A 27,940-nucleotide genomic window follows, 5' to 3' on the forward strand; every position below is an offset into this window, starting at 1 on the left:
TTTTTGTATTACTTTCAATAGTGAAAGTACTACTGTTTACATTCAATTGTACAAATTGTATGTTGCCTCTTCAGTGAGATAGATGTCTTTGAACCATTATGTGTTGTCAAACGTGTTTTATAATGTGTTCTTAATTTTGTGCTTGTGTACAATTGGCATTATTGTGAACCTTTCATACAACCCATATGTAAAACATTTGAACAGTTTTATAAGATTGTTTTATTGAAATCGTTTTAATGTGGTTAAAACGATTTCAATGTTTGGTTAACCACTCATGCATTAAACACCAACAAAACCTGCATATATGGTGCCAAGGTTTTTTAAATTATTTTTTGTGTGCATTGAAGATGGAGTGAGTACCACAAGCCAATAAATAATGCACATCAAAGTCTGCCCTTTCAAAAAATAATATTCTGAACTATTAAAATCTATTTCAGTTGTAGCTTTGGCACACAACACCTGCCTGCCAATATACCATGTAAAATTATTACAACCATTCAGGTTCATCAAGCCTGTTAAATGATTTATAGGACTACATAGAGCACTGCCATTCAGTGGTTAATACTGAGAATACAATTTTAGGTTTTGTTTGGAGCAAAATATGTCCCACAACAAGGTTGCACAATTAACAAAATACCATAAAAAATGCAGTTCCAATTAAAATTTTATTTCAGGCATAATACAAATTACAGACAACATATCAGTTTACCTATAAAACCATTTTGTTTATATTATTTCATATCACCTGCCTTTTAAACTCTTCAAAGGTTAAACTGGAGAAATCGATCAATTCTGAACAGTTTCAATACATAGTTTTGAAGTTCAAGACATTGTCTTGTACATCTAAAACAGGCTTGCTGTGCTTCATTTGCATTCAGGTTAGGCATGAAAGTAATGACCGTGTATCACAAAAATGTTTGGCATTTTCATGCAAAATGGCAATCATGCAAAAAAAAAAAAAAGTAATTTGATGTAAGATTAAATGCCAACCATTGATATCAAAATCACATTTTTCCCAGTGTAATTTTAGTTTTTTTTAGCGTAGAGAAATATATATTTTTTAAATTTCTTAATCATAGAAAATTGATCAATTAATAAAAGAATATGAAAAGTGTGCTCACTAGTCTAGCCATAAATACTCTCTGTTGCCTTGTAAATGGTTGTGACCTGTATGAAATGGGAGAAAATGGGGTGACCTGTCAGTGTAACAAAAAGAATTCCAAGACAAATGCATAAGGAATTACACACCTATTTTAAATCGTTATGGTCAGATGGTAGTTTTTGAAAATGTGAACTATAATTATGAAGACTTGCTCCTTAATTAGCACAGCCAGACAGTTTGTGGGAAGTCATTTCCCATGCAGAACTCTGCAAATGTAGTACTTCTTATAAGTATGATTGAACCAAAAACAGATTGGCATGTGATCCCAAGAGCTCCAGGATTCTCTCCAGTGGTCCAAGGTTGCTTGGGTAGGGAGAGTAACTGCAGGCTGCAGTTCAACATCTACAGACAAAGATATAAAGTTCACTTAAGGAAAATATTACTTTTATACCAATTTTGGCAATCTGAAATAGTAAAACAATTGAAACAATACCTTTAGCTCATAGTGTTGTAGATTAGATTAGAATGGTTGGTGAATCTAACCCTCCAAATCCAATCCTTGAAGGATCAGTTCACGAAGTTGGAGATATAGGTCTGTAATTTCATAAACATCATCTGACATGACAAGGTTATGCTCAGCCATCAGTTCGACACACAGTTGAAAGACATCCTCATCATAAGGGTAGTCTTTAAATAAGCACTCCTCTTGGCAAATACTCAGTTTTGTTTGTTCAATTGGATGCAAGAAATTCTGCACTCCATATAAGATGGGAACAGCAAACATTATTGAAGGTCGACCACTGGGAGCACGTGGGTTGTGAGTTGGCCGTATCCTGTGGCAATTCCTGGTACTGACTATTTCATCAAGCTCTTCCTTCATGAAAAAAGAAATGGAACATATATTCTACATTGTCTTGCCAAATAAATTCACAAAACTGCACACCGTAGGCTATATCAATAAAGTTATAGCCTAATTAAACTTCAATATTCTCCTTAAGGATAAAATAAACTCTGATAGTGAACAAAATTAGTTACCTGTATAAAATGTTGGAAGCAAAACTGGATGAGAGATTTGTCAATGAAAGTATCAACAAAGTGTCCATCTTCTTTAAGTTGTTCAAAATGATCCATCCAAAATTGTGTGCACTGGCTTCTCAAAGTGGACCACCATCGTTCAATTCTCTGGTTCCCAGTGCTTGGACCAAGAGTGACACATTCTGCACTTGCAGTGTCTCTGAAGAATGTCTGCATATCTGCTAAATGCGTATTTTCAGTTCCATGGTTAATGTGAATTCTTTGTGGAAATCCGTTATTCTCAGCTACAGCTTGTAGGAAATAACCTGCAATAACTCGTGGGCCATTGTTCGTTTTGTATGCTTCAAGACAGATAATGTTTCTGGAGAAACCATCAATGCATCCGTTTATGCATATTCCGTAAGGTTTTTACTTATCATATCCGTCAATTACGCCAAACGTATTTGGCCCGCGACTGTTATACGTGCGTCGCCGTAAACGACCCGAGCTCGCAGATCAACTCCTTGTCCATCTAACAGTCGCATCAACTGACGGACAGTTTCTGCCTGTAATAATGCCGGACAGCCAACATTTCTGGTGCATCCAGCGATAGCCATGTTGTCGTCCCGATGTCTGTAGCTGCTGGTGTATGAAGCGTGCCACTTCAGCCTCATCGGTTTTATTGCGTCTCCGCCACAACTGATTCCTGCATAACGTTCTCTCAAGAGTCCGGAAACTAAGCTTTGTGTTGTGTGATTCCTCCAATAAAATTAAGATTTCTCTATTAGTGAAACCGCGCCGAAAATAATCCTCCATCTCTTCCATTATTATAGGCTGTAGAGCTAGAAAACCGTCCGTGGACACGTCTTGTCTTGTCAGAATTCTGAGAAAAAAGTCAGAATTGCGAGTTTATATAATTGCGAGTTATAAAGTCAGAATTGTGAGATAAAAAGCCGCAATTACCTAGTTTTTTTTTTTTTTTTTTCCATTGGCGGAAACGGGCTTCCATAATTTCTGCCCTGGTTTAGCAGATCATCTGTAGCTTCAGGAGCTATACAGTCAGTTTACATACTTTAATATATGAAGAAACATTGTCCATTTCCTTGACGTGCTTTGCAGGTGAAAATAACTGCCGTTTTCAGCAACACCCTATCAGCATTCACCACAATGATCAAGAGGGTCTGATGGGGTCCATCTAAGAGTGCAATTCTAATTTATCCCATACACTCCTACATTTTCATTGGTTACTGTGAATGTGTGAGAAATCAGTCTCGCCGCATCAAGTCCAGATACATTTTCAATTTTTATTTTGCTTTTTGGACAGTTTATTTTCCAGTGTTATCCATAATGGTTTCCTTTGTCATTTTTGCATAATTCTTATAAGGCTATTAAGAGGGCCATTGCTATGGTTTCAGACCAACCTGCATAGCAACTGGAAGACAAAAAGGGGCTGGACACTGACCCATTAGCAAGAATGAGTAACACATGACATTACATTGGCACAAAATGGTCTTTTTCATCCTTCCAAATATTATAATCTTTAATAAACATGATTTCTGAATATCAAAAACAAAATGAAAGTGTACAAGCAGTTTAGTGTACGTTTGAGAGACTTTGGGAACCTTGGGACTTCGACTTGACTAGCAACTACATCCTGGGACTTCCAAAGCAAATGGCAGTTTGAAAATACTTCTGTAGTGAAGAGTCCCTCTTTAAGTTGGAAAGCTGCATGGAATCACTTCCCAGAGTTAGGGAATTAGGAACGGGGAAAGAGACGAGTGAAAATGTCTGCAACAAAATGGCTACCCTAGGGAACTAGACAGAAGTACAGCTGGTTACCCATTTCCTATGAATGAATCTGACTTCAATCAGAAGCAATATCTTTCAGAGGTATACAGTATATTTTTCCCCAAACACCATTGCAAAGGCAACTATGAGACAGAGCAGCTTAATAAACCCAAGAAATAACCTTTGTAATGAAATTATGTTTTTGTAATGGCGTCATATCAAAAATTAAACCTGGATCGTTTCAGACCTGAAGCATGGCCAGGACTACTTTTGTTTTCCTTCAATTTGTGATTCTCTATGAAAATGCAAACATGTTGAATCACTTCACACCAATTCAGGTGAACCTTGTGAAAGGGTCACTGAACCTTTATAAGGGCCACTGAGAGAAATCATCAAGACCCTTATTAGCAGAAGTAATTTGAGCAGAGGAAATGTGCTGATATATTAGGGGTCAGGGTAAGTGGTCCGTCCACATTCAAATGGGTCAAATGAGGGATTATAGTAAGGGGGAACCGGGGGTTGCAAACATAACCATTGAAGGACACACATTTCAAAAACGTTTGGGTCCCCATGGAGATGATCTCGCATTAGTCACAGGTGCACCAAAACTGGGAAATTCCTCAGAACTGCTCATATCAGGGGCCTAAAACCAGAACACACAGGTGACAAGTTCAATGACATTATTAGTAGTAGTATATATTTATTTAGTGCCACTTCAGCATCTTAGGCTATTTTCATGGCAAAAACAAAAAATATAAGTATAACAAATACAATAAAAAACAGCAAACAAGTTATATTACAGTTTTTTATATTAACATATGATAAAAATTCTAAAACTTTTTCTGGCAAAATTATACTAAACTCTAAAGTGAGTTCACTTCATAAGTTTTCTACATATATTAAAAGCTGAAAGACATTATTAGAATTACGCATAAAACTCATGATTACAACTTTCCAGCACCGTATGTCACTGAACACACCGTGTTAGTTTACCTTTTCATTGCCAGTGGCCCAAGGAGCCTCACGCACAACGAAGCCCTTGGAAGGGCCTCGTGGTTCTTCCATGCTGGAGGCAGTGGAACCAGAAGACTTCATATAGGCCATTTTGGCTTCATTTTCAGCCACGTCACCAATCTGAAGGCAAGAATGAAAAATTTCCTTTTTGTCAATTTAATAATCATTTAATTGTAATTTCTTCTGCCAAAGTATAGCATGTTCTTACATATTCCTCCTCCAGGTTTAGAAGGTGATCAATGGCTTCATCAACGTGTTCTGGACGGCCCGTCACAGTCACTAAATTGGGATCCGCAGCTCCACTCTGAGGGAATCGAACATCAACCTGAAAAAGGTATAAAAAAAAATTATAATAATAATAACTTTATATTATATACATATATATATACACACACATACACACATACATATAAAATAGTTTAAGGAAAAAAAAAATTTAACAGAAGTAGTTAAATTTACCATCTCACCTTAAACTCATCCATGATTTTGCGAATTCCCTTGCCACGCGCCCCAATGATGCGAGCATGAACTCTGCTGTCCAGGGTGATGTCCTCAGAGATCATTTCCTCCAGTTCATCCACTATAGCTTGAATAGCATCGCGTGCCGCCACAGCATTCTGCTCATAGCCAGTAATGGTAATCTGATCCTAGAAGACCAAATCCAAAAAAAAAAAAAAAAAAACACAAACACTAGTTCTTGGTCATTTACAAAAAAAGGCATGTCTGAATAATAAAATAAAAAAAAAATAAAAAAAATAAAAAAAAAAAGGCTCCAGCCTGTTACCTGGTTCTCATCATTTTTTTCTGGAAACTGAATGTTGACCTCATGCTCATTGCGGATTTGGGTGATTATGGCACCCTTGCGTCCAATGATCTTGGGGTGATACTTGGGATCCACAGTGATGGTCAGCTTGAAGCTCCTGAGAGCCTATGGACAAAAATATACATTTATAATATATAATTCAAATAATGTGTGATTACAAAGTGGAAATCATTTGCATAAGGTTTAATTTGCTACTCAGGCTTCAAACTCACCCGATCCTCCTGTTCAGCCTGTAGTTCTTTGACACGCTCAAGAAGACCCTCTTTAGCGCGGTCAAGGTGGGAGGCCAGGCCAGTAATGGAGATAATGTCAGACTGTAACTCATGAGCAGGCACTTGAATATTAACCTGGGAGGAAAATATATTTTTGTCAGGACAGTAGGAAGAAAATACTGTTAAAATCTTTAGTTGTAAATACAATGCATATCTCTAGCCAATTTATGTGAATTAACACCTGAAATGCAGAAATAGATTTTGAATTCCACAGAAATCAGCTGTGAAGAGACTAGTGTTGTCACGATACTGGAATTTCTAACTTCGATACGATACCTTGAAAAATATCGATACTCGATACCATTTTCGATACCACGGTGAAAAAAACTGCCACAATATTAAGGGGGTACTTTTTTTAATTTAAAGAAATGTAACAAGTCGAGAACATGTGGTATATTTTACATGAACAAAAAAAAAAAAAAAAGATGTCTTGAGGTACTGCATTTGTTGATTTATTTATTAATCTTTTATTAATCTTAGTCAAATATTAATTGAAACTAACGTTTACTAATACATGTACTAATTAAAATCCAAAGTTTTATTTGTTGATATTCTCATTTGCTTCATAACCAAAATATTTCCAGATATAGGGCCCTATGAAGTCAGTTTTATTTTTCCCCAAATTCCGTTTTATTTTTTTCTACATTCAATTTTTTCCATTTTAATTTTTCTGGATTCCGTTTTTTTCCGTTTGAATTTTTCTGGACTCTTTTTTTTTTAATGGTCAAATTAAATGCTATTAATCTAAAAACATGTCTAATTCATTAAAATCATGAAAATTATACAATTTAACATTTAATTTATTAAAAGTGTAACAAAAATGACACGTTTAGGGCCGTATGAAATGTTTTATTTTTTTCTCACCTTATGTTTTATTGTTACCAAATTCTGTGTTTTAGCCTGTCTATTATTTGAATGCATACAAACAATTTTTATTTATTCTTACAGTAGCCTTATGAAATGTGTTTTCCCCCTCAGAAATTCTGTGTTGTGTATTTAAATTATACTGGATATCAGATGAAGGCATAAAACAATTTTAATGAATTTATATTTGAATTAATGAAAATTAAACATTTACATTTGGCAAATGAAGGAGATTTACTATTAAAATTAAAATATTTTGTGATTATTTCTTTAAAAAAATTAACAGTAGTAGTAAGTAGTAGTATTATGTACATTCTACTAAATAATAGTAATATAGCCTATTTCTGGCACACGGTCTTTAATAGGCTAAGTTAAACCGAACTTTTATTTTGACGGGTTTCCGTGAATACTTCTAAAGTTCTGTGTGTGTATGATATGACGCTAGTTTTACTCAAATTAAATGGTAAATGCTGGTAAAGTGCCTTTCAGATCAGTTCTGGAGATATTGTTGATGTATTTATGTCCTCATTGTGACGGCAGACGCTGAAATCACCGCGAGCGCCACATTAGTAAACAACCGCACGTGCAGCACATTCACACAGAGACGCGCAGAACATGCAGGATTCATATTTAAATCCACTTTTGCAGCTTAATATTTACAGATACTAGTCCATATCGCGATTTGATTTAAGTGTAATGACCTACTTTTGATTAATTCATCCAAACTTTGACAAATTCCGTGACATTCCGCGTTAAAGTGTAAATTCCGTTTTTATGACTGGATTCCGTGCGCGTTCTCTGCATCGCGGAGATCATAGATCCCTACAGATAGCGCTCCTGCTGTGTTCTTTAACAACCAGAGCAGTCATCTTTCTATTCACTTCACTTTTGCTATTTAACCAGAGCGAAGGAGACGAGTGCGGTCACGTGTGGTGCTTGTCCACGCGCCTTTGGAGAGAAGTGAAAGTGACAGCTCGGCTAGTATCGGTGTATCGATACTTCGGGAAATTAATATTGGTACCGTTCAGATATTTCAGTATCGATATTTATCGAAATATCGATATTTTTGACAACACTAGAAGAGACTAACCTCAAACTCATCCATCATTTTGCGGATTCCACTTCCTTTCTGACCAATGATGTAGCGATGAAGCTCAAAAGGCACTTCCACCGCAGTGGTCACAGGAACCAAAGCCTAAAGGATGAATATTTGTTATAGCATTTGATAAAAAGGACCAAGAACTACTGCATAGAAGGAAATTTCACTAGGGAGTCTCACCTTAAGCGCTTCAACAGCAGCTTCACATCTCTCTTTGCGGCCAGAGAGCACAATGACATCACACTTCTTTGGGACTAAAGGATCAGCAGGCTCCTTCACCTCTCCATTGGCCTCTCCATTCTCCTGAACTGGAGCATCAGCTGATGGAGCTGGAGTGAAACAAAGTTTGCAAATTATATATGTAATAGAGACAGAGAGATAGATATGGGCCTCAGAAAAGTTTAGATTAAGGCCTAGATGTTCAGAGGGAACTGCAGGATGCCTTAAAAGTATTTAAATTCTTCATATTAAAATTTATTTAACTTTATTCTAAATTTTAAAAAAAATCTTATAAATAACTTCATAACTATTGCTTGACTTGACAAATTATTATATTAGTATATTTTTAAATATTGAAGAACATATGGTACTGGAGAGCCACATGAACATAACCACATCATCAATAAAAAACAAGCAGCTGTACTCAATAACAGCAGAAATATTGGAATTATAAAATGGCTGAAAGCTACTGCTCTAGAGTAAAATCTTCTCCACATCTTACTCCCAATATTAGTTTTATCAAACTGTTTTACTGATGTATAAAAGTAAGGGGTGACTATTTCAAATGTGCCATTTTTGCAATTCACCTTTAGTGTGTGGTCATTTTGTACAAGGGAGAGTTGTGGTTTCTATTTCAAAGATAGATCAAGAAACATTTGATTTCCATGATGAACTTTTAAATATTGATATTCACTGTGGTATTTACCTTGCTGGTCATCTCTGTCTGGAAACTTGATCTGCACATTATGGTCTTTAGTGATCTGCTGTATGCGAGAGCCTTTAGGCCCCATTATGGAGCGGTGGAACTTCTGAGGGATCACACACTCCACGGTGACTTGAGCATCCTGCAAATTTGGAGGAACATGAAGTCTGTTACCTCTTTAAAACCGCATAAATGTGGCAGTCTGAGATTGGAATTACATTGATGCATTGCAGATCGTTACATCTACTTACCAAATCATCAATCATCTCCAGCATGCGTTTCTTTGCTGCCTCCACACAATCTTTGGCTCCCTTTAGGGTGACCTTATCGCTCTGTGAGCCAGTCCGGGGGAAACTGACTATAACGCCACCATACTCGTCAGCAATGTCCCTCAGGACTTGGCCACGACGTGCCACGAAGAACCGATGGTGCTTGGGATCGACAATCATGAAATCCTCTACAATGTTATCCTGATATTAGAAATATGATTTAAGAAACATTAGGGCAAATAGTATACATTCAGAAGATTCTTTTTTCTGAGGATCAGTGTTGGGGTAAAAAAAAACAAGAGATGAACATGGGGACTAACCAAGCTCTTAATAAGTGCCTCCAGCTCCTTCTGTGCTTCTGCTACAGCTTCCTCTGTACCGATGACTGTGATCAGTTCCTGATCCTTATCATCAGCATTAGGGAAGATAATCCTGGCACCCGTGCTGTCCCGCACCTTGCGGATATTTCCACCTCCTTTTCCAATAAGGAACTTGTGGTATTCAGGTTTGGCACGAAGCTCAACTGTGTGGCTTTTAGTTTGCTAATAAAAACGATAACAAACATCTTTAGGTCACACAATAAATGCACAGCTCTTAAGTGGACTCAATTGTTTTTAGAGCAATAATGACTGGCCTTGTGTTTAAAGCAGTTTGGAAACTTGTACTAAAAAACCCTGAGCCCAGATGACATTCCAAGCGTAACATCAGGATTACCGGCTTTAAGTTTCAAGTTCTTGAAGGAAACCCATCCCTTCAGACATACCTTTTCTTCTGCCAGGGACAGCAGCTGTTTCTTGGCTTTCTCTACCTCCTCCGCTAGGCCTCTGATTGTCACTGCATCGATGCCAGAACCCTCTGTTGGGAAATGGATGTGCACACCACCACACTCCTCCATGATGGAACGTACAAAACGCCCCTTGGAGCCAATTAGGGAGTTGTGCAGTTTTGAGGGGATGGACACTTCAACCTCTGTAATATTTGCCTGAAAAAAATAAATAAATAAATAAATACATACCCTTCCATCCACATGCACTACCACTACAAGATTTTTGAAATAAGCCTCCTATGCTTATTGCATTTGTTTTCCATTGTAATATTAAAATGTTATTTTTTTTCCCCTGTGAATTTTCTTCCATTTCTCCAGTCTTCAGGGTCACATGGTCCTTCAGAAATCAAAGTTTTGAAAGGTAGTGTACTTCTTAACAGTAATATAAGTGAAGACTTAACTTGACATTTTAAGAATACAACAAATATCAAACAAAAACCTCACCAGTTCTTTCTGAATGGCCAGGATCCTGTTTTTTGCAGCCTCACAGTTTGCCTTCTTTCCTGTGATGACAATCATTTCAGAGTTGCTGTTTTCCGCAGGCAGATCAATCCTAGTGTTAGTCTCCTCACGGATCTGAAAAAAAGAAAAATAGTGCCAGTAAATAAACAGCCTGAAAATGGATGAATGTGTAAGTAGTCTAAAAAGTAACTTTTTACCTTCTTTATATTTGCTCCTCCTTTGCCAATTATATTTTTGTGGAATTGCTTGAAAATGGGGACTGAGACAGAAAAGCTGTTCTCAACCTGGAAAAGAACAAAAGTAGGACAGTTTAGTAAATGCTAAAATTGACACCGTCGTATCAGATTGTTAAGCCTTTCACTGTAAAAATACACTTTTACAAATACAGCCTGCCAAAGTATACTCCATTTGAAAGCATGTATGAACACCAGCAGTTGACGTGAGCAATATAAAGTTTCACCCTTGTCCAGTGAATCTTCAGAAGTTATGAGTGTAATGTAAAAGTATGTGTGCTTCAAAAAAATTAAATTAACGGGATGCACAGAATACCACGTACCACATTTGCTGATGTCGAAATTCTTATCAGGCACACAGGGTCGGATTTACCTCTTATCGTGAATTTTTGGGCCCCTCTTCCATATTAATAGGCCTATATAATATTACCACCCCAGCAAACTAAAATATTTCGTAATCAGTGTAAACCGTTACAGTGTTTGCAGTCAATAAAATCAAATGACCATTCCATTAATAGGCAGAATCGTGGCCACATTACCACTTCAGGAGTGCATTATTTCTCTAATAATTTTAACGGCCTGGAGTCAAATCCAAACATTTTAAGACATTTGTCATGTTTCTGCCCTGACTTTCTTGCGCACCTCATAAACCTTACATTGCAAATTTCAAAACGTAATTTTTCAGGCTAATGCAGTCTAACGTAGTTATTATAGAGAGAGAGAGTGAGAGATTAAGCGTGTGAATACCTGCGTCTGTGCATCTCTAAGCTGTGTTCAGCAGCATCTCTACTAATAGCGAATCTTTATGTTGAACTGCTTCAAGAACCTTGCTACTGAGAAATGTCATGTAGCTTTTCAGCTGCAGAACTATTTTACTGATAAATCGCGAGGCAGCACTGACAACAAGTTTGTCCATGTCTCCACGTGTGTGGGCGAGTGTGTGTCTGTACTGTGTGTGCGTCTTTGAGAGAGAACGGGAGAAGGAAACCGTGATTTCAGTACATAAAAAAAAAAAAAAAAAAAAAAAAATTAATTATATATAACATTTACACATACATACATCTTCAGCATCCCCATGTGCACACTATCCATCCTAAATTCTATGAGATTAGTAATTTTCAATACTATTTAAGGCAGATCGAGTGGATAGTATGCACATTGGGACGCAGGGATTGTGTGATGAAGCGCTGGGCTCGACAAAAGTGAAGCGAACACGGAGAGAGAGAGAGAGAGAGAGAGAGAGAGAGAGAGCGAGCGAGAGCGAGAGAGAGAGAGAGAGAGAGAGAGAGAGAGTGTGTGTCGAGCACAAATGGGCTATTTTGAAAATACAGTCGCAGGAAAAATTAGAGCCGTGGATGGGTTTTTTTGGGCTACTTTTATGATGCACCACGGCTGCCCAAAGTATACACGTGATCGCAAAAGGAAGTTACTACAAACACTCGATTGTGGTTTTTGATTAAAAGTGTACTATTAATATCATAAATTGTCTATGTAGCATGATGCTAATGTTAGCGCTAATGCACCTGCAGAGCAGGTCCAATTCTTCTTCATAATTCATTTTATCATAATACTTCATGTAAGGTTGCTAAAAAATGTTGTTGTATTTATTTAGAAATACTTTTAATAGTTGGGTAAATGTATACTGGGACTGAAGCGATGTGGCTTGGTAAACATTTTATTGCCAATATAAACGCTGAATATAAACAAAAGAATAATAAGGATTATGTCTCATACCTAGCGCAGGTGTGAAAGGTTCGGTTTCCTTAAACTAGTTTGTCATGCATTCCTTTATTTCAACACATTTACAGGTAAATCCTAGTATTTTACATTTGCGATTAAATCAAAGCCCATGACTGTGATTAACGCGATTAAATTTAATCGATTGACAGCACTAATAAATACATATAATTTAAAATAAATAAATATACATGTACATGTACATGTACATACACAGTGGTGTGAAAGTGTTGGCCCCCTTCCTGATTTTTTAATTTTTTGAATGTTTGTCACACTTTAATGTTTCAGATCAAACAAATTTAAATATTAAATCAAAGATAGCACAAGTAAACAACATGCAGTTTTTGAATGAAGTTTTTTTATTATGAAGGGAAAACAAAATCCAAACCCACATGGCCCTGTGTGAAAGTGTTTGCCCCCTAAACCTAATAACTGTTTGGGACACCCTTAGCAGCAACAACTGCAATCAAGCGTTTGCGATAACTTGCAAGGAGTCTGTTACAGCGCTGGAAGAGGAATTCTGGCCCACTCATCTTGGCTGAATTGTTGTAATTCAGCCACATTGGAGGGTTTGAGCATGAACCGCCTTTTTAAGGTCATGCCACAGCATCTCAATAGGATTCAGGTCAGAACTTTGACTAGGCCACTCCAAAGTCTTCATTTTGTTTTTCTTCAGTCATTCATAGGTGGATTTGCTGGTGTGTTTTGGATCATTGTCCTGCTGCAGAACCCAAGTTCGCTTCAGCTTGAGGTCACGAACAGATGGCCGGACATTGTCCTTCAGGATTTTTTGGTAGACAGCTGAATTCATGGTTCCATTTATCACAGCAAGTCTTCCAAGTCCTGAAGCAGCAAAACAGCCCCAGACCATCACACTACCACCACCATATTTTACTGTTGGTATGATGTTCTTTTTCTGAAATGCTGTGTTACTTTTACACCAGATATAAAATGGGACACACACCTTCCAAAAGTTAAACTTTTGTCTGGTCAGTCCACAGAGTATTTTCCCAAAAGTCTTGGGGATCATCAAGATGTTTTCTGGCACAAATAAAACTAGCCTTTATGTTCTTTTTGCTCAGCAGTGGTTTTCGTCTTGGAACTCAGCCATGCAGGCCATTTTTGTCCAGTCTCTTTCTTATGGTGGACACTGACCTTAACTGAGGCAAGTGAGGCCTGCAGTTCTTTAGATGTTGTTGTGGGGTCTTTTGTGACCTCTTGGATGAGTCGTAGCTGCGCTCTTGGGGTAATTTTGGTTGGCCGGCCACTCCTGGGAAGGTTCACCACTGTTCCATGTTTTCGCCATTTGTGGATAATGGCTCTCACTGTGGTTCGATGCAGTCCCAAAGCTTTAGAAATGGCTTTATAACCTTTTCCAGACTGATAGATCTCAATTACTTTCCTTCTCATTTGTTCCTGAATTTCTTTGGATCTCAACATGGTGTGTAGCTTTTGAGGATCTTTTGGTCTACTTCACTTTGTCAGGCAGGTCCTATTTAAGTGATTTCTTGATTGCGAACAGGTGTAATCAGGCCTGGGTGTGGCTAGAGAAAGTGAACTCAGGTGTGATAAACCACAGTTGTGTTTTAACAGGGGGGGCAAACACTTTTTCACAGGGCCATATGGGTTTGGATTTTGTTTTCCCTTCATAAAAAAAACCTTCATTTAAAAAGGGCATGTTGTGTTTACTTGTGTTACCTTTGATTAATATTCAAATTTGTTTGATGATCTGAAACATTAAAGTGTGACAAACATGCAATAAAATAAAAAACCAGGAAGGGGGCCAACACACACACATACATATATAGAGATGCACCCGGATGTTATACGGATTCCCAACATCAGCAATTATTGAATTTAATGAGACTTGGTAATAGAAAACTCAGGAAATTAGGGGGAAAATAATAAGCGTCTGTACCATTTCAGCCACCATTTTCTGCATAAACTTTGTGCACTTTTCCACCTCAGTGCGAGGCCCACGCAGTTGTACAATGTCACTCTTCTGCGCTGGGTCAGGAAAGTTGATGATGACCTAAAAGCAAGGAGAAAAAATAAAGGTTTTCTTTATTATAAGACACAGAAATGTGGCATTGAAAAAATATGCCATGCATCTTAAAACATTTACCTCAGGAAACTTATCCCGAATTTCCTTAACTTTCTCCCCTTTCTGTCCGATAATGGCTCGATGAAAACGCTGTTCAATGATCATGTCCTTTGTACGCTCATTCTCCTGTTGAAATCATGACATTCATTGCCAGGCAACTCCAGCAAATAAACCAGAAGACTTTATACTCTGAGGCTGTAGAGCCTACGGATGTTTTTTTTCCACTAACTACACACGCACCTGACTCCAATTTAAGCATTACGCAAATAAATTTACCGCAGACAGTAACCTAAAGTACATCATCTAAGACAAACGCAAATGATACAAGCACATAACTGGTAAACTCTTAACCTAAAAAACACTGGAGAGAATACGGTAAACAGAGCCTGCTTTATTCAATTACAAATCTATCCAACTTGCCATGCGTGACGCAAGCTCCAGCAGCTCCTTCTTGGCATCCTGCACACCCTGGGGGTCACCCTCAATACGGATCAGGTTGCTCTTCTCATTGTCAGGTGGAATGCGGACTGACACTTTGTGCAGCTCCTTTATGCGGTTAACTAGATGCAGATGGAAACAAATGAGTTTATGAAGGATACACGAATGTGTTCCAGGGTTCCCACTAAGTCAAATGTCAAATTTACTGACTTTTCCCTGACTTTCACTGACTAAAAAAAAAAAAGAATTTCCATGACCTATAATGAACGGAAAAACCGGCCGATGCTATGCGGCAAACTTTTTTTGCTTTTTACCGTTAAATGCTCTTTGATATTTTTAAAGGGGACCTATTATGCCCCTTTTTACAAGATGTAAAATAAGTCTCCGATGTCCCCAGTGTATGTGTGAAGTTTCAGCTCAATATACCCCACAGATACATTTTTATAGCTTGTTAAAATTGTTAAAAAAACTTTTAGGGTATGAGCCAAAACGTGCTGTTTTGAGTATGTTGATTTAAATGGGAGTGCGCTGTTGCTCCCGGAGAAGAGGGCGCATTAGCAGTGCTGGCCTTTGCAAATAAACATTACACTATCAATACAAGCCTGTTATCTTTACAGAAAACATACACTGTTTCAAAGTCAGTCATATGATTATAATGTGCATAATAAATTCACGTTTATGATTTACACAGACGGGGAGCACGGCGGGATAAAAATAACATAGCTGGTCTCATGCCATCACAAACTTTATAAGTCCCACATCGGATTATGAGCTCGACAACTTCAAGCGATCGATTCACATTGCTCTCGTATGCAACTTTTAACTACCACATTCCTATTCACAATCATTCTGGCATTTTGACTTGAAGACCGCATCAGTGAAAACACAAAAGAGACAATGATAGCTTTAGCAATTAGCCTTACAGAGTGCCAAGAAGCCCTTTCAGAAAGGCAATTTGGATAACAAATTGCATAATACTTACTTTGTCTGGAGCTGACGTTCGCGCACGAAGTGTTGGTATTAATTCCTAAACATATTGGGGATGTTACCGATTTTTTCCAGGATATTTCCTTCAAAATTTCAATTTAACCACAGTGTCCTCGGTTCAGATGAGGGGAGACTATGGCGACTCCTATGTTCATTAGTGCATCCCAAAACACAACACTTGAAAGGTTCTTTTGCGCTGACATTGTATACATCTCCAGTAATGGCGGACCACAGCTTCTCACTCAGAGCTGTGTTTATGCTAATAGGGCAAAGAGCGTCACAAATGGGTGGGACTTTTTCCCCTCAGTGACATGAACCGAGGGAGAATCTGAAACAGCTCGTTTTGGAGAGACTGTTTATGATTTATTGGTTTTATAAAAATTAGTTGGTAGATTTTTACCATTATAGGCTGGATAAATTATAGGCCACACAACTGTTCAAACAGCTTATAAAAGTAATTTTTGCATAATAGGTCCCCTTTAATACTTTTTATTTTTAAACTCTGTCTTTGAAGAGCTCATTTTGTAGCCAAAGCTTTTCTGGCATATTTACCTTAGTTAACTGGTATTAAATTGCCTGACTTTCAATGTCTGGAATAGACCGTTTAAAATTCCATGATATTCCAGAATTTCCATGACCCGTGAGAACCCTGGTGTTCACAATGTCTGCTATAAACATCAAAACAGCTGTACTCACTGTTTGCACCGCCTTTCCCAATTAAGTGTCGGTGGAACTTGGGGTCCACGCTGATCTCTGTGTAGTCCATTCGGCTAACCTTTTATAAAGAATATAAGAAAAAAAAAATCAACCAAATTGTTTAGGACACATTGAGGCCAATATATGCCCAAATATAACAACGCAAGTGAAAGCGTGTCGTCACGAAATAAGGAACTTAATGTCTTACCAGATCTGTAACAATGGCTTCAATCTGGCCCTGTACAATCTGTACATCTTTGGTGGGACCCTCCAGCGTGATCTTATCCTCACCCTCGGTGAATTCAATGTGCACCTGTTGATAAGCACAGAGCATCGTCTTACTGACCTGATATTTAAAATGGTTCAAAATTAAGTCATTTGCTTATCCTCATTTGTTTCCAAACCTATAAAACTTCCATTCATCTTTCAAACACAAATGAAGAGATTAATAAAACCGGAGGAATTTCTGTCCATCCATTCATAGGCCATTCCACCAAAACTTTGCTTCAAGAAGTTTGACAATTCTAAGAGTAATAGGATAAATAGATTTAATTTAAACATTTACACACAAGTGCGTTTTCTTGATGTGCAAACAAATAATTTGTTCAAGCATCAAGCAAAAACGATTGAGCTTCCAATTATTTGATCAATGTATGTATCTGCTTAATGTTCATATGAACAATTGGCTAAATTAATTCAGTTCATCATGACTGTTCAGAAGTGTTGATTAAACTATTCATATGGATTTCATTTTAACATATCTTTGTCTATTTGAAACATCAAGATCGGTGTAAAAGTCTTTCAATACAGGAACATGAGGGCGTACACAATACATACTCATACAAAAGCATCTGGCTATGTATTATTTTAATAGACTAATACAAAATGAACTAATGTATTAGCAACTCTTGGATGTAGATTCCAGTGTCATTCTAAACTACCTGTGCAGGTTGACGCAACTATTGTGACCTTTGTATTGTTGAATATGTGCCACATCTACACATTTCCCTCATTGAGCAAGACAATAGAGAAACCTGGCTTAGCACTTTGACTTGATTAGTTGAAAGTTAACTCGCCTTGGGCATTTGCTGTGTGACCTTTGCCAGATTCTGTCCTTTCTTGCCAATAATGAAACGATGAAGCCAAGAGGGAGCAGAGACGGAGGACACAGTGTAGCTGTTGGCCTGTAGAAAAAAAAAAAGGTCAAAGGTTACACAGTCAAATCATAGCATTTATGCAGTAATATTCTCAAAACAATTCTAAAATATTCTAAAAACTAAATTAAAGCTAAAAGAAGAGAGCAAAAGAGAGCCTGAGGGAAGGAATTCTTGTACTGAAACATGCAGGGGGGGGGGGGGGGGGGGGGACGAGCTTGTTTACCTTCGCATACACTTCAGTGAGTGCCTGGCCCAGCCGGTCTGGCTCCCCACGCAGGATTACGGTCTCTGAGCTGCTGTCGAGGGGTGGGATCTCGACCGAGACGCCGGTCCTGTCCAGGATCTCTTGCAGGGTGTTACCCTTAGGCCCAATCACATACTTGTGCTGAGATTTCTTCACCTCCACTGCAATAGTGGTAGCATTCTTCTTCTGAAATGAGCAAAAGGCCACATTTAAAATCATTACTTCTTTTACATAGAAATTCAGCCCTTTGTTTCAGAAGCATACTGTGGACTTTGGTTTAGTCAACAAAAATCCATTCATTATTCTGTCATTGCTCACCTTCTCCTCATAAATCTTCTTGATCTTGACCATGGCCAGGGCCACCTGCTCTTTCTCCCCAGTGATGACGATCTCAGTTTTGTTCACACTTGGTGGAGGGACATTAATGCGGGCTCCTGTCTCCTGCATCAATTCCCCCACCAGCTTGTTATAAGCTCCGGTGATGAAGGGATGATACACCTTTTCAATGTTCATTCTCTCCACGGCACGCTTATCCTGCAATGATTTAATGAAACCATTAAATGAGTAAATAAATTCTTAGCACTATCCCACATCATCTGATTTGTAACTGTGTGAGAAGCAAAAAAAACAAACAAAAAAAAACCTTAAACTGAAATGACGTTTCGTTTCAGACCTGCTCAGCAGAGATGAGCAGGATCTCGTGCTTGGCCTTCTCCAAGCCTTCCTTGGTTCCAGAGATCTTGATGAGGTTACTGGGGTCTTCGGGTCTAGGGATCTGGATCTTGGTGGCAGTCTTCAGCTCGAGCTCCTGCAGCTTCTCCCCACTCTTGCCAATGACAAAGCGATGATGTTCTCTGGGGATGGCCACAGTAGCTGAAGCCTGTAGTCATATAAAAACAGAAGTTACAAATATTATAATTCTGGCTTCAACAGACAAGCTGATAAGTATTCTCATGTTATCTTCATGACCAATAGCAATAAATCATTGATATTATATTGATATTAAAACCCTATACTATTTTATTATATAATATTTCATATTACCTGAGTCTGCAGTCGGGACACAATCTCTTTACGGGCTTTCATGACTGCGTCATGCTTCCCAGAGACCATTATGGAGAGGCCTTGGTCTTTAGCCATGGAGAGTTCCAGGTGGGCTCCAGTCTTGTGCATAATGTCAAGACAAACTTTAGCCTGGTCTCCTTCTCCAAACTGGTTCATGTCCTTGTACTTGCGCTCTTCCAGAGGCACATGGAAAACCTGTATTTAGCAAAGTGGAAACCAGTCAAACCCTTGAATCAAATGTTCCAGATATGGTCGGGCCGATAGACGATAGTATAGTGATATTGCCTGTAGCTGATGCCTTTGACAACAGCAAGACAGTTATTATTATTACGCTAGTAATAATTTCTATTTAATATTAGGGCTTATTTGTTCCATATTTCTTTTTCTGCGTTTTTACAGTGTTGCGCATGATAACCAATCACACACGATACTGTTGAGTTTATGAACTCTAGGGCCAATCAGAAGCGTTCAGATGGGTCATCGCTGAAACAGCGGAGTTTTGTTGTTCAGTGTGCGCTCGCTGACTGAATTCTGACTTGCGAATTCTCTCATCATAAACAACAAAACAACAAAAGGCTGATGTATGTGCGATGGAAGTTAGATGTGGAGATTTACTCGTACAGTGTAGATGGCTTCAGTGGGAGTGTTTTTTTAAAGCACAAACTCACGCCTGACTGAGTCAGTGATGATGTTCTTTGCTCTTTTTCTGTAGCTGCTTTTTGAATAACTGAGGAAATGCAAGCATTATAATTAGTAACTTACAACGTTTCTATTAAATTGTGTTAAATACAAATTCAGTCACATTAAAAATATTAGACTGCTTTTAGCTTTACGCTGGAGTCGGTTCACTTTTTGGCAATGAAACAAAGTAAATAATTAAATTAATAGTAATAGTATAGTAATAGTATATCGCGATCTCACAGGCTGATGATAGAACAATAGGACAATTGAGCAACACTAATTCTCAAGGTACGATAGTGGCTGTAACAAGCTTGATCACTGTACCTGGGTGATTACTGAGGACTTGAGAGGTTTGATCTTAGTCGTCCAGGCATTTCCAGTCTCCTGTACCCCCTCTGGAAAAGGCTTTTCAGGCAGAGGGGGAAAGGCATCCTTGTAGGTGGGAAGGCTATCCTCATCTTCAGCACCACTAGGGCCTGCCACAGCAGCTAATAGGAAGAGAGAAATACAAAATACAACATTATCTTTGCCAGAGAATGGTTACTGGCAGAAATGGCTAAAATGGCCACATACCTTTGACCTGCACTGGCAGAAGGCCACTGCGATGCTCATTAAAGCTTTCTTGCGTAAGTACAGCGACTGAGCTCATGGTCAAAATCCCACGTTTACACGGAGTCCGAGTGTGCCACTAAGAGAAAAAGATATCATGTAATTACTGCATAAAGGTACAGGGTTTGGTGTACCTGAAATTACAACAGAGATAAAACAAAAGACGCACTGACAGTTAAAACATAACCATTTATCAACATGGGTGGAGCTAAAACCTTGGTGGGTTTTTTGTGACATCTATTTTCCATGTTACTAATCTTACTGGGAACAATTACAACATGTAGGTTTAAATTTGATGTTTTACCCCGTTATTTTATAAAAATGTCATAATTTTGTGGTGAAATAATAGACTTCTCTCTGCTGCCGTCTGCCAGACTTCTCCAAACATTTAGTCCACTTAAACCCAACCCATTTCTTAACTGCCACCATCCAACCAAGAACCAATGGACCGAAGTCCCAATCTTACTTTTTCTTTTCTTTTACAATAACCAATTTAATTTAGAAGTCACAATAGAGAAAACGGTTACTACTTCGGTTTCATCACAACTTTGAAGAAAGGGGCGAAAATAAACAATATTTTGGAAAATAACTGAATTTCACAAAACACGTGTGATTTGTTCTAAACAATATAAGAGAAAACTATCAGTAGAAGTCATTTTAATGTGGCTGATCCAATTCGTGGAAGGTCAAAGTTGCCCGTCTGTTACACTGGCCAAGGGCTAATTCTAAGCCACAGAGTTAGTTGAACGAGCTCTAAAGCTAAGAGGATTTCCCCACTAACCCTTATTTGCTGTACCCCTAGTATAATATGTTTCTACTTTGTAAATAAACGTTCCACAAAGCACGTTCACATTTAATTGAAAACATGCACGCCACACTTCAGTGAAATATCTACTAGGCAGACTGCTCCCCAACACCCAGTACAGGACTCTGAGAAAAAGACAAGATTATAAATGCTGAGGCTACGGTTACAGCCATGAGACCTTGAGCCCTGAAAGACCACTCATTCGCTGTAGAAATTTCAACGTCAAAGACTAACACAGCTCTTCAAGAATAACACAAAGTAGGGAGCAAAAGTGGTGTGCAAAATGTTACAGTAAAGTGGAAGACTATCTATAGATGAGGTAACTATCACCTGCGTATTAAGTCATACAACATTCCTTCCAGTTCACTCTGACAATCTGGCCCCTCAACCCCCACAAATGCAAACTCCAAACCTCACAGTACAAGGCTGTTTTACTTTGCTTCTCTGCATGCCCCTGCCAGGGCCTCTTCCTCTACAGGCCTCCTAAAGGTTTGGACCCAGAGGCTAAACACTTCAGACACATACAGCTCAAGGCACAAGCACTCCACTCCACAAGCCAAACACTAGAAATCCTTCAAATGCTCAAATGACTAGTTTTATATAACGCACTTAAATCATATGATCACTCATGAGCTGTGATTTGATCTTGAAGATCAGGCTGAACAACTTGTGACCCATGGGTATAAACAAGACAAACAAGGATTTTGTGGTTTAAAGCAAACATTAGGCATGTCAGCAAATTAATATAGTAGAAACAAAGACAGTGGTCAATAATCTTACCAGCTAAATGGTCAGTTACCAGATAATCCGTCCTGTAAAGCTGCCCGTGCGTGTCAGCCTGCCAGCTTTTGCCTAAAAACAAAACAGAAAAAGGAAGAAAAAAATGAGAATGTCTCCAATGATGCAAAACCACTTTAGGTTGCCAGAACTTAGTTACACGTGGCATGATTTATTTGCATTTCTTAAGACCTTGAATAATTCTTATTTAAATACATGCAAATGTGATTCATTAAATACAATTGGAAATAGGAACTAGAGCACTGATCCAGTCGCCAACTTGTTAGTGTTGCTTACACAAGAGTTTCAAAATATTAAGATCATCAACACGCTCGAAATAATACATTCGCAAATAAACGTATATAAAGACTGTGAAACATGCAAAACTAAACAAGAAAACTAATTGTTTCTTTAAATGCTGAAATGGCCCAGCGGCTCTCCGACTTGCTAACGTGGCCATTCCTGCGTATGTCAGATTTAAATATGGCGGATTTACATTCGCTCTTAGAATTACAAAAAAAAAGCAGCTGTGAAAATACTTGAACATAAATCCAATAAAGAAATGTTTCGTGAGTGTAAAAACGAGTTTCGTGTGAAAAATGTCCTCCCTGTTGTATACATGCGCGCTACGTCAACTCAAGACATGCTAACGGCTAACAGAGTAGGAAAGACGGATTTCTCGTTTAACACTTCATAATTTCACAATTATTCATATCTAAAAATATTTTAATTCCGAGAAGGATGGATGGGTACATACTTCATCGAATTAATAACGTGTGTTGTTGGAAAAGACGACAGTTCTTTTGCTTTGCGGCGATGAAAAACTTGTCCTGGCTAGACACCAACTCCAGTAAACTTTGAGCTGCGCGTGCGCGATAGTGACACGTACACCAGCTAGCGCGAGCGCTAACACATACTGGATTAGGACAACTTCACTCGTATTGATACTCTATAAACCTAATATCCCGAGAATGACAACGTCTCACAGGTGTACACTGAAAAAACGGCCTTTGCTGATGGACCTATGTGAACGTTTAGTCAAGATCAGCATTAGTGACTGTCCACACAAAGTCCACGTAGGCATTAGAGCAAAGGGTGAAACAGTGGGGAGAAATTGACATGGAGTCCATCCAGAGCACATTTTCATGGCAAAACATTCAGAATGATGCGCGTGTATCAGAAGTCAAGAAGACGCAACGCAAACTTTCGGATGTATAATGTATATAGATTGATTCTGCGAACGAAGAGTGACTTACTTGTGTTTGTGTTCCCGTCTGCCCTGTGTGGTGCAGAAGCTCGTAGTGAAACTCCACTGGCGAAAGGGCGGAGCAGCAGTCTGTGAGTTATATAGCTCAAGCCTCCTCCAATCACACTCCCTCACGTCACATTGCCCGTACAGATCACACAAGTCTTTCTGAAAAGCAACGGCTGTAACATGTAGTGGTTGTGGGGATTTGGATTCATCTCAGTGAGAGTATTTTTAATGTTTTCGCCAGAAATCTTTGCATCTTTTCACCAGTTTCCGCGTTCGTTCTTTCCGCAGGTTTTAGCAGCAGTAGGTGGCGATATGTGAGTGCATCATTGTTTATAACCAGTCAATGAATTATTCCTCAAACGAGGGAAGCCAAAACAACGCATTCTGTATTAAAACATTGATAAAAAGTGCTTTATTAAAACGTGCAAATATACCAAATGCGTTTATCTACTAAGTAACTGAAATGGATTCGTATTTGGATTCATTCAATCTTTTAAACTGATTCGGTCATTCTTTTGGAGGTGACACCAGCAGTAGGTGGTGTTATGGATCAACTGGGGATCGTGATAACTGGGGACATGCGCGTGCACGCTAACTTAAATTCGTTTCTATATATATATATATATATATATATATATTATAACGACAACTGTAAATGCATTAAATAAGGTGTTACTTTGTTTCTTTGCAACGCGTGTGTAGGCAGTTCAAAAATATTACTTAATTTGTGTAAATGAATTTGAGCATCAATATTGTTGTGGTCAAAGGAATGTCAAGCATTTCATTTTATTATTTTCTATTGCTAAAGAATGAGTGATAAACAAGCTATAGTTTTGCATTATGCATATAATTTCGAATTGGTGTCACAGATAAGATGCAGTGAATTATTATGAATAGGGAATGTTCAACAAACATATACATAGGTGTTGAAGCAAACACACACACACACAAACAAACACTTTTAATAATACATAGCTTCAAAGCAGCTTTACATAAAATGCTTTTTCTTTTTTTAGTGTGAAGGGAAATCTGCTATGTCAAAAATGACTGTCGATGTAATGTCCATATTGCAGAAATGTACAGTTTTATAATAGAGGTCTGTAAAGTCAAGTGAGGTCACCTTTATTTATATAGCACTTTATACAATACAGATCGTGTCAAAGGAGCTTAACTGTGTTAAATACTGAAATAGTGTGTCAATGCAAAGAAAGTTCAATTCAGCTGTAAAGCAGCTCTAATATGAGGACAATAGTAAACAGTCAGTTTCTCAGTTAAAGTCAGTTCATCGTTGATTCAGTGCTCAGTTCAGTTGTGCTGATGACTGTCGAGGTGAAGAGGTCTTCTCAAGGGATCTGTCTGTAGGGCACATCTAGTTGACATGGTCTCCACTGACATTCAGAGATGTTGTGGTCTTCTCTAGGAGCTGATCCACCATCTGGACTGGAAACGGGCTGGATCTGGGTATTGAACACCATTCAGTTAAGCACAAACATATTTAGGCAATGATTGTGATCATAATGATTACAATATAAGGATAATTTTACAGTTTTGCATGTTGATTCGGAGTTGGGATCATAAGTTTTTTGCAGGGGTTGTCATCTCTTCGCAGGTGTTAAAATCTTCCGAAAGGCTGAATCCAAATGTTAGTGAGGTTCTTACCACTGAAATGAAGATAACTGGCATAATTCAAAATGATATATATATATATATATATATATACAAAGAGGCCCACAGACTGACAGACTTCTGTGTCATATTTTTAGTTCAAGAAGTCTGCAATAAAGTAAATATTGGTTTTCCTATTCTAATTAATGTTTGGGAGAGAGGTATCATATTTGTGTAAGATGCCAAATTATTATGAGGTTAGTGATGTATACTGTCTTTTGCAATATTAGCCATATATGTAATTATTCATCATCACAGTATCAAGCTCTGCCTATCAGTCATGAAAAAGTTGTGGCTGTTGAGTGATTGTCACAGGACTTTCATAAAAAATACAGTATGGAAAATAGAAAAAGAAGCTATGAGGCAGTAAGAAAGATCCTACAGCATGGTTCACTTTTATTAGATGCCCATCAATCACTTTGTTACGGACCTTAAAAATGTAAATATCCCATACATGTGACATATATCGCTCACACATATTGTGGAAAAATGCCTTCCTCACACATACAGTATTAAAGAGTTTGGCTTGAATCCTGCTCTGCTCATAACATGTTTTCTATGGTTGGAAACACAAATATAGTCTGGCAAGAGACCAGGCCTATATGTAAAATGAAAAGCAGGAGTCATGAACTTAGAATTAACTTTAGACAAAGTGTTCTGTACATGTTCAATGAAACAGATTCACAACATTTATATTCAAGCACCTAACTGAGCATAATATAGAGTACAATACAGACACACTATTTATTAATCATATATAAAATTAAGTTAATTCAGTTGAATATATGATAATAAGAAACTGAATACAGAATTGTTCTGAACAGAGTTCTAAGCCAGTTCAAAATGTTGATTTCAGATCAGTCATAAATCCACGATGAAACTGTATGTCCAGGGAAAAGGACACAGAGGCAGCTGACTGTACAAGCTAGAGATCTTAGATGATAAAATCAGCAGAGCAAATTTTTTTTTGTCTTCATCACCCATCCCCCTCCTCCCCCCTCTCTATATAATCACTCAGAAAATAAATAATTTGATTAAGAACAATCGTAAACTCAATGAACAGGCTTGTCAATAAAAAAATAATTGACTTTTCAATTCATGTTTGTTTTAGGTAGTCTACTGCTAATTTTAACTTAATCTAGGCCCATATCTGTTCATTATAACACATGACAGCACACTACAGACACAATGTGATCCAGTAATATTGAAAAGAAAATACTGACATTTTTACTTAATCTCGTGGTAGAGTTTGATCATCCATTGAAACGAATGTCCCATGTTAACGTGGGCGTGGTTGTGAGCGTGACATCGGAGCATGGTAAATTTCACTAAAACCGCGTGACATACACAGGTACGGACACCGCGGAATCAAAACGCTTTATTATGCTTGATGCCAATGTATACAACTGGTGAAAAACGTTTTTAGTCTATGACCCGTGGAATATCTCAGTGACGAATCTGTCGCCGTCCAACATCTGCTGGAAATCCAGGTAAACATACTAGCGTGCACGCGCACACCCCCAGTTGATCCATAACAGGTGGCAATAAGTGAGTGTATTTTGAATCAATTATTACATTTTTCAGTAATAAACACCACCAGTTATTAATTGTTTAAACACTAACCAAGGTCAAAACAACCCATACTGTCATTTACACTAGTCAACATTTGAAGAGGATCAAAACCTTTTATCAAAGTTGTCCTAAAACCAAAATGCATTTTTGTCTTAGGACAACTTGAAGAACTTTTTTGATCCACTTACTATATTAAGATGAACAAATATATTAAAAACGTAGTTAAAAAAAAAATGAAATTCTGTCATCCTTTACACACTCTCAAGTTGTTACAAATCTGTATGAGTTTCTTTCCTCTGCTGAAATTAAAAAAATATTTTGAAGAATATTGGTTGCTGGTCCTCATTATTAACCCTTTAACTTTCACCCCTAAAAGGAGCTAATGAAAAAATTATTTAACTTAAAATTCTTATTAGTAGACATCTAATAAATAGCCTCAAGCACTTTTTTTACATTTATGTTTTGTCTAAAACCCTACCGTACGGTTGAGCTGTTAGTCCATGGTAAATCTCGATTTAAATTCAGAGAACTATTTAATGAGTTATTTTCCAATAATAAACATTCCTTTAACTTTATTAGTATCTTGGATACATTTCATAACCTTCAGGTCCACAAAGATAAAAAAATATATATATTTAAGCATCTGTATAATAGCCTATATATAACGAAGAGTCAGTGACGTTAGGATCCATGTGCAGCTTTATTACTTTACTTTACTTACTTTTGTCATTTAGCAGACGCTTTTGTCCAAAGCGACTTACAAATAAGAAAAAGTAACTAAAACTAAAAAGTTACAACTCTATAAATACTATCTACCCACATATTTAAGAAAATAAAGAAATTAAATAAAATTAACACATGCATATAACAACAACATTTCAATAATAAACATATCAATGAAAAAATTAAATAAAAAGCTACTACTATCCCTTGCCGGTGTCCCTGCCCGGTGGAGTCGCACGGTAGAGTCGATGGTCTTTACACTCTTTACTTTTTTACTTTTGTCATTTAGCAGACGCTTTTGTCCAAAGCGACTTACAAATAAGAAAAAGTAACTAAAACTAAAAAGTTACAACTCTATAAATACTATCTACCCACATATTTAAGAAAATAAAGAAATTAAATAAAATTGACACATGCATATAACAACAACATTTCAATAATAAATCAGAATCAGAATCAGAAAGAGCTTTATTGCCAAGTGTGTTTGCACACACAAGGAATTTGTCTTGGTGTTATAAGCTTCCAGTACAGAAAGTACAAACATAGTGCAGACAACATATAATTAAGGTGATAAAGAACACTAATGAAGAGAATATACAATAATTAAGAATAACAATAGTAATAAAAATAAAAATATACAGAAAAGAGACATGACCATAGACAGAACTGTGAATGTGCATGTGTCCTATGTGCAGATAAAGGTTTGATGGGTTATTTACAGATGTACAGTACCGGGG

At 37.6% G+C, this 27,940-nt stretch overlaps 1 protein-coding gene and 1 long non-coding RNA gene across 3 annotated transcripts; both read right to left on the minus strand.

Moving 5' to 3' along the window:
• Positions 1-647: 647 nt before the first annotated feature.
• LOC306845190 lies at positions 648-2,999 on the minus strand. Its single transcript, XR_013781974.1, has 3 exons — positions 2,138-2,999; positions 1,596-1,976; positions 648-1,504 (listed from the first exon to the last, which is right to left on the minus strand). It is a non-coding gene; the product is annotated as an uncharacterized lncRNA (long non-coding RNA).
• Positions 3,000-3,406: 407 nt separating this feature from the next.
• LOC306845183 (vigilin-like) lies at positions 3,407-23,313 on the minus strand. Of its 2 annotated transcripts, none has more exons than XM_079377830.1 (28): positions 23,245-23,313; positions 21,992-22,063; positions 20,371-20,485; positions 20,122-20,285; positions 19,096-19,311; positions 18,725-18,931; positions 18,370-18,585; positions 18,031-18,237; positions 17,727-17,834; positions 16,859-16,963; positions 16,651-16,729; positions 14,950-15,089; positions 14,551-14,655; positions 14,344-14,457; positions 10,653-10,739; positions 10,438-10,569; positions 9,931-10,149; positions 9,488-9,709; positions 9,150-9,368; positions 8,902-9,040; positions 8,157-8,305; positions 7,968-8,072; positions 5,954-6,088; positions 5,703-5,846; positions 5,386-5,565; positions 5,127-5,243; positions 4,898-5,038; positions 3,407-4,547 (listed from the first exon to the last, which is right to left on the minus strand). In XM_079377830.1, exons 3-28 carry the CDS (start codon positions 20,444-20,446, stop codon positions 4,455-4,457), a joined length of 3,819 nt encoding a protein of 1,272 aa, XP_079233956.1. In that variant the 5' UTR covers positions 20,447-20,485; positions 21,992-22,063; positions 23,245-23,313; the 3' UTR covers positions 3,407-4,454. The 2 variants fall into 2 exon arrangements, with proteins under 2 accessions (XP_079233956.1, XP_079233957.1); XM_079377831.1 differs by lacking the exon at positions 23,245-23,313 and adding an exon at positions 22,746-22,854.
• Between the last annotated feature and the right edge of the window lie 4,627 nt (positions 23,314-27,940).

The sequence above is a fragment of the Barbus barbus genome (assembly GCF_936440315.1).
Source record: "Barbus barbus genome assembly, chromosome: 25".
Classification (NCBI taxonomy): Eukaryota; Metazoa; Chordata; class Actinopteri; order Cypriniformes; family Cyprinidae; genus Barbus; species Barbus barbus.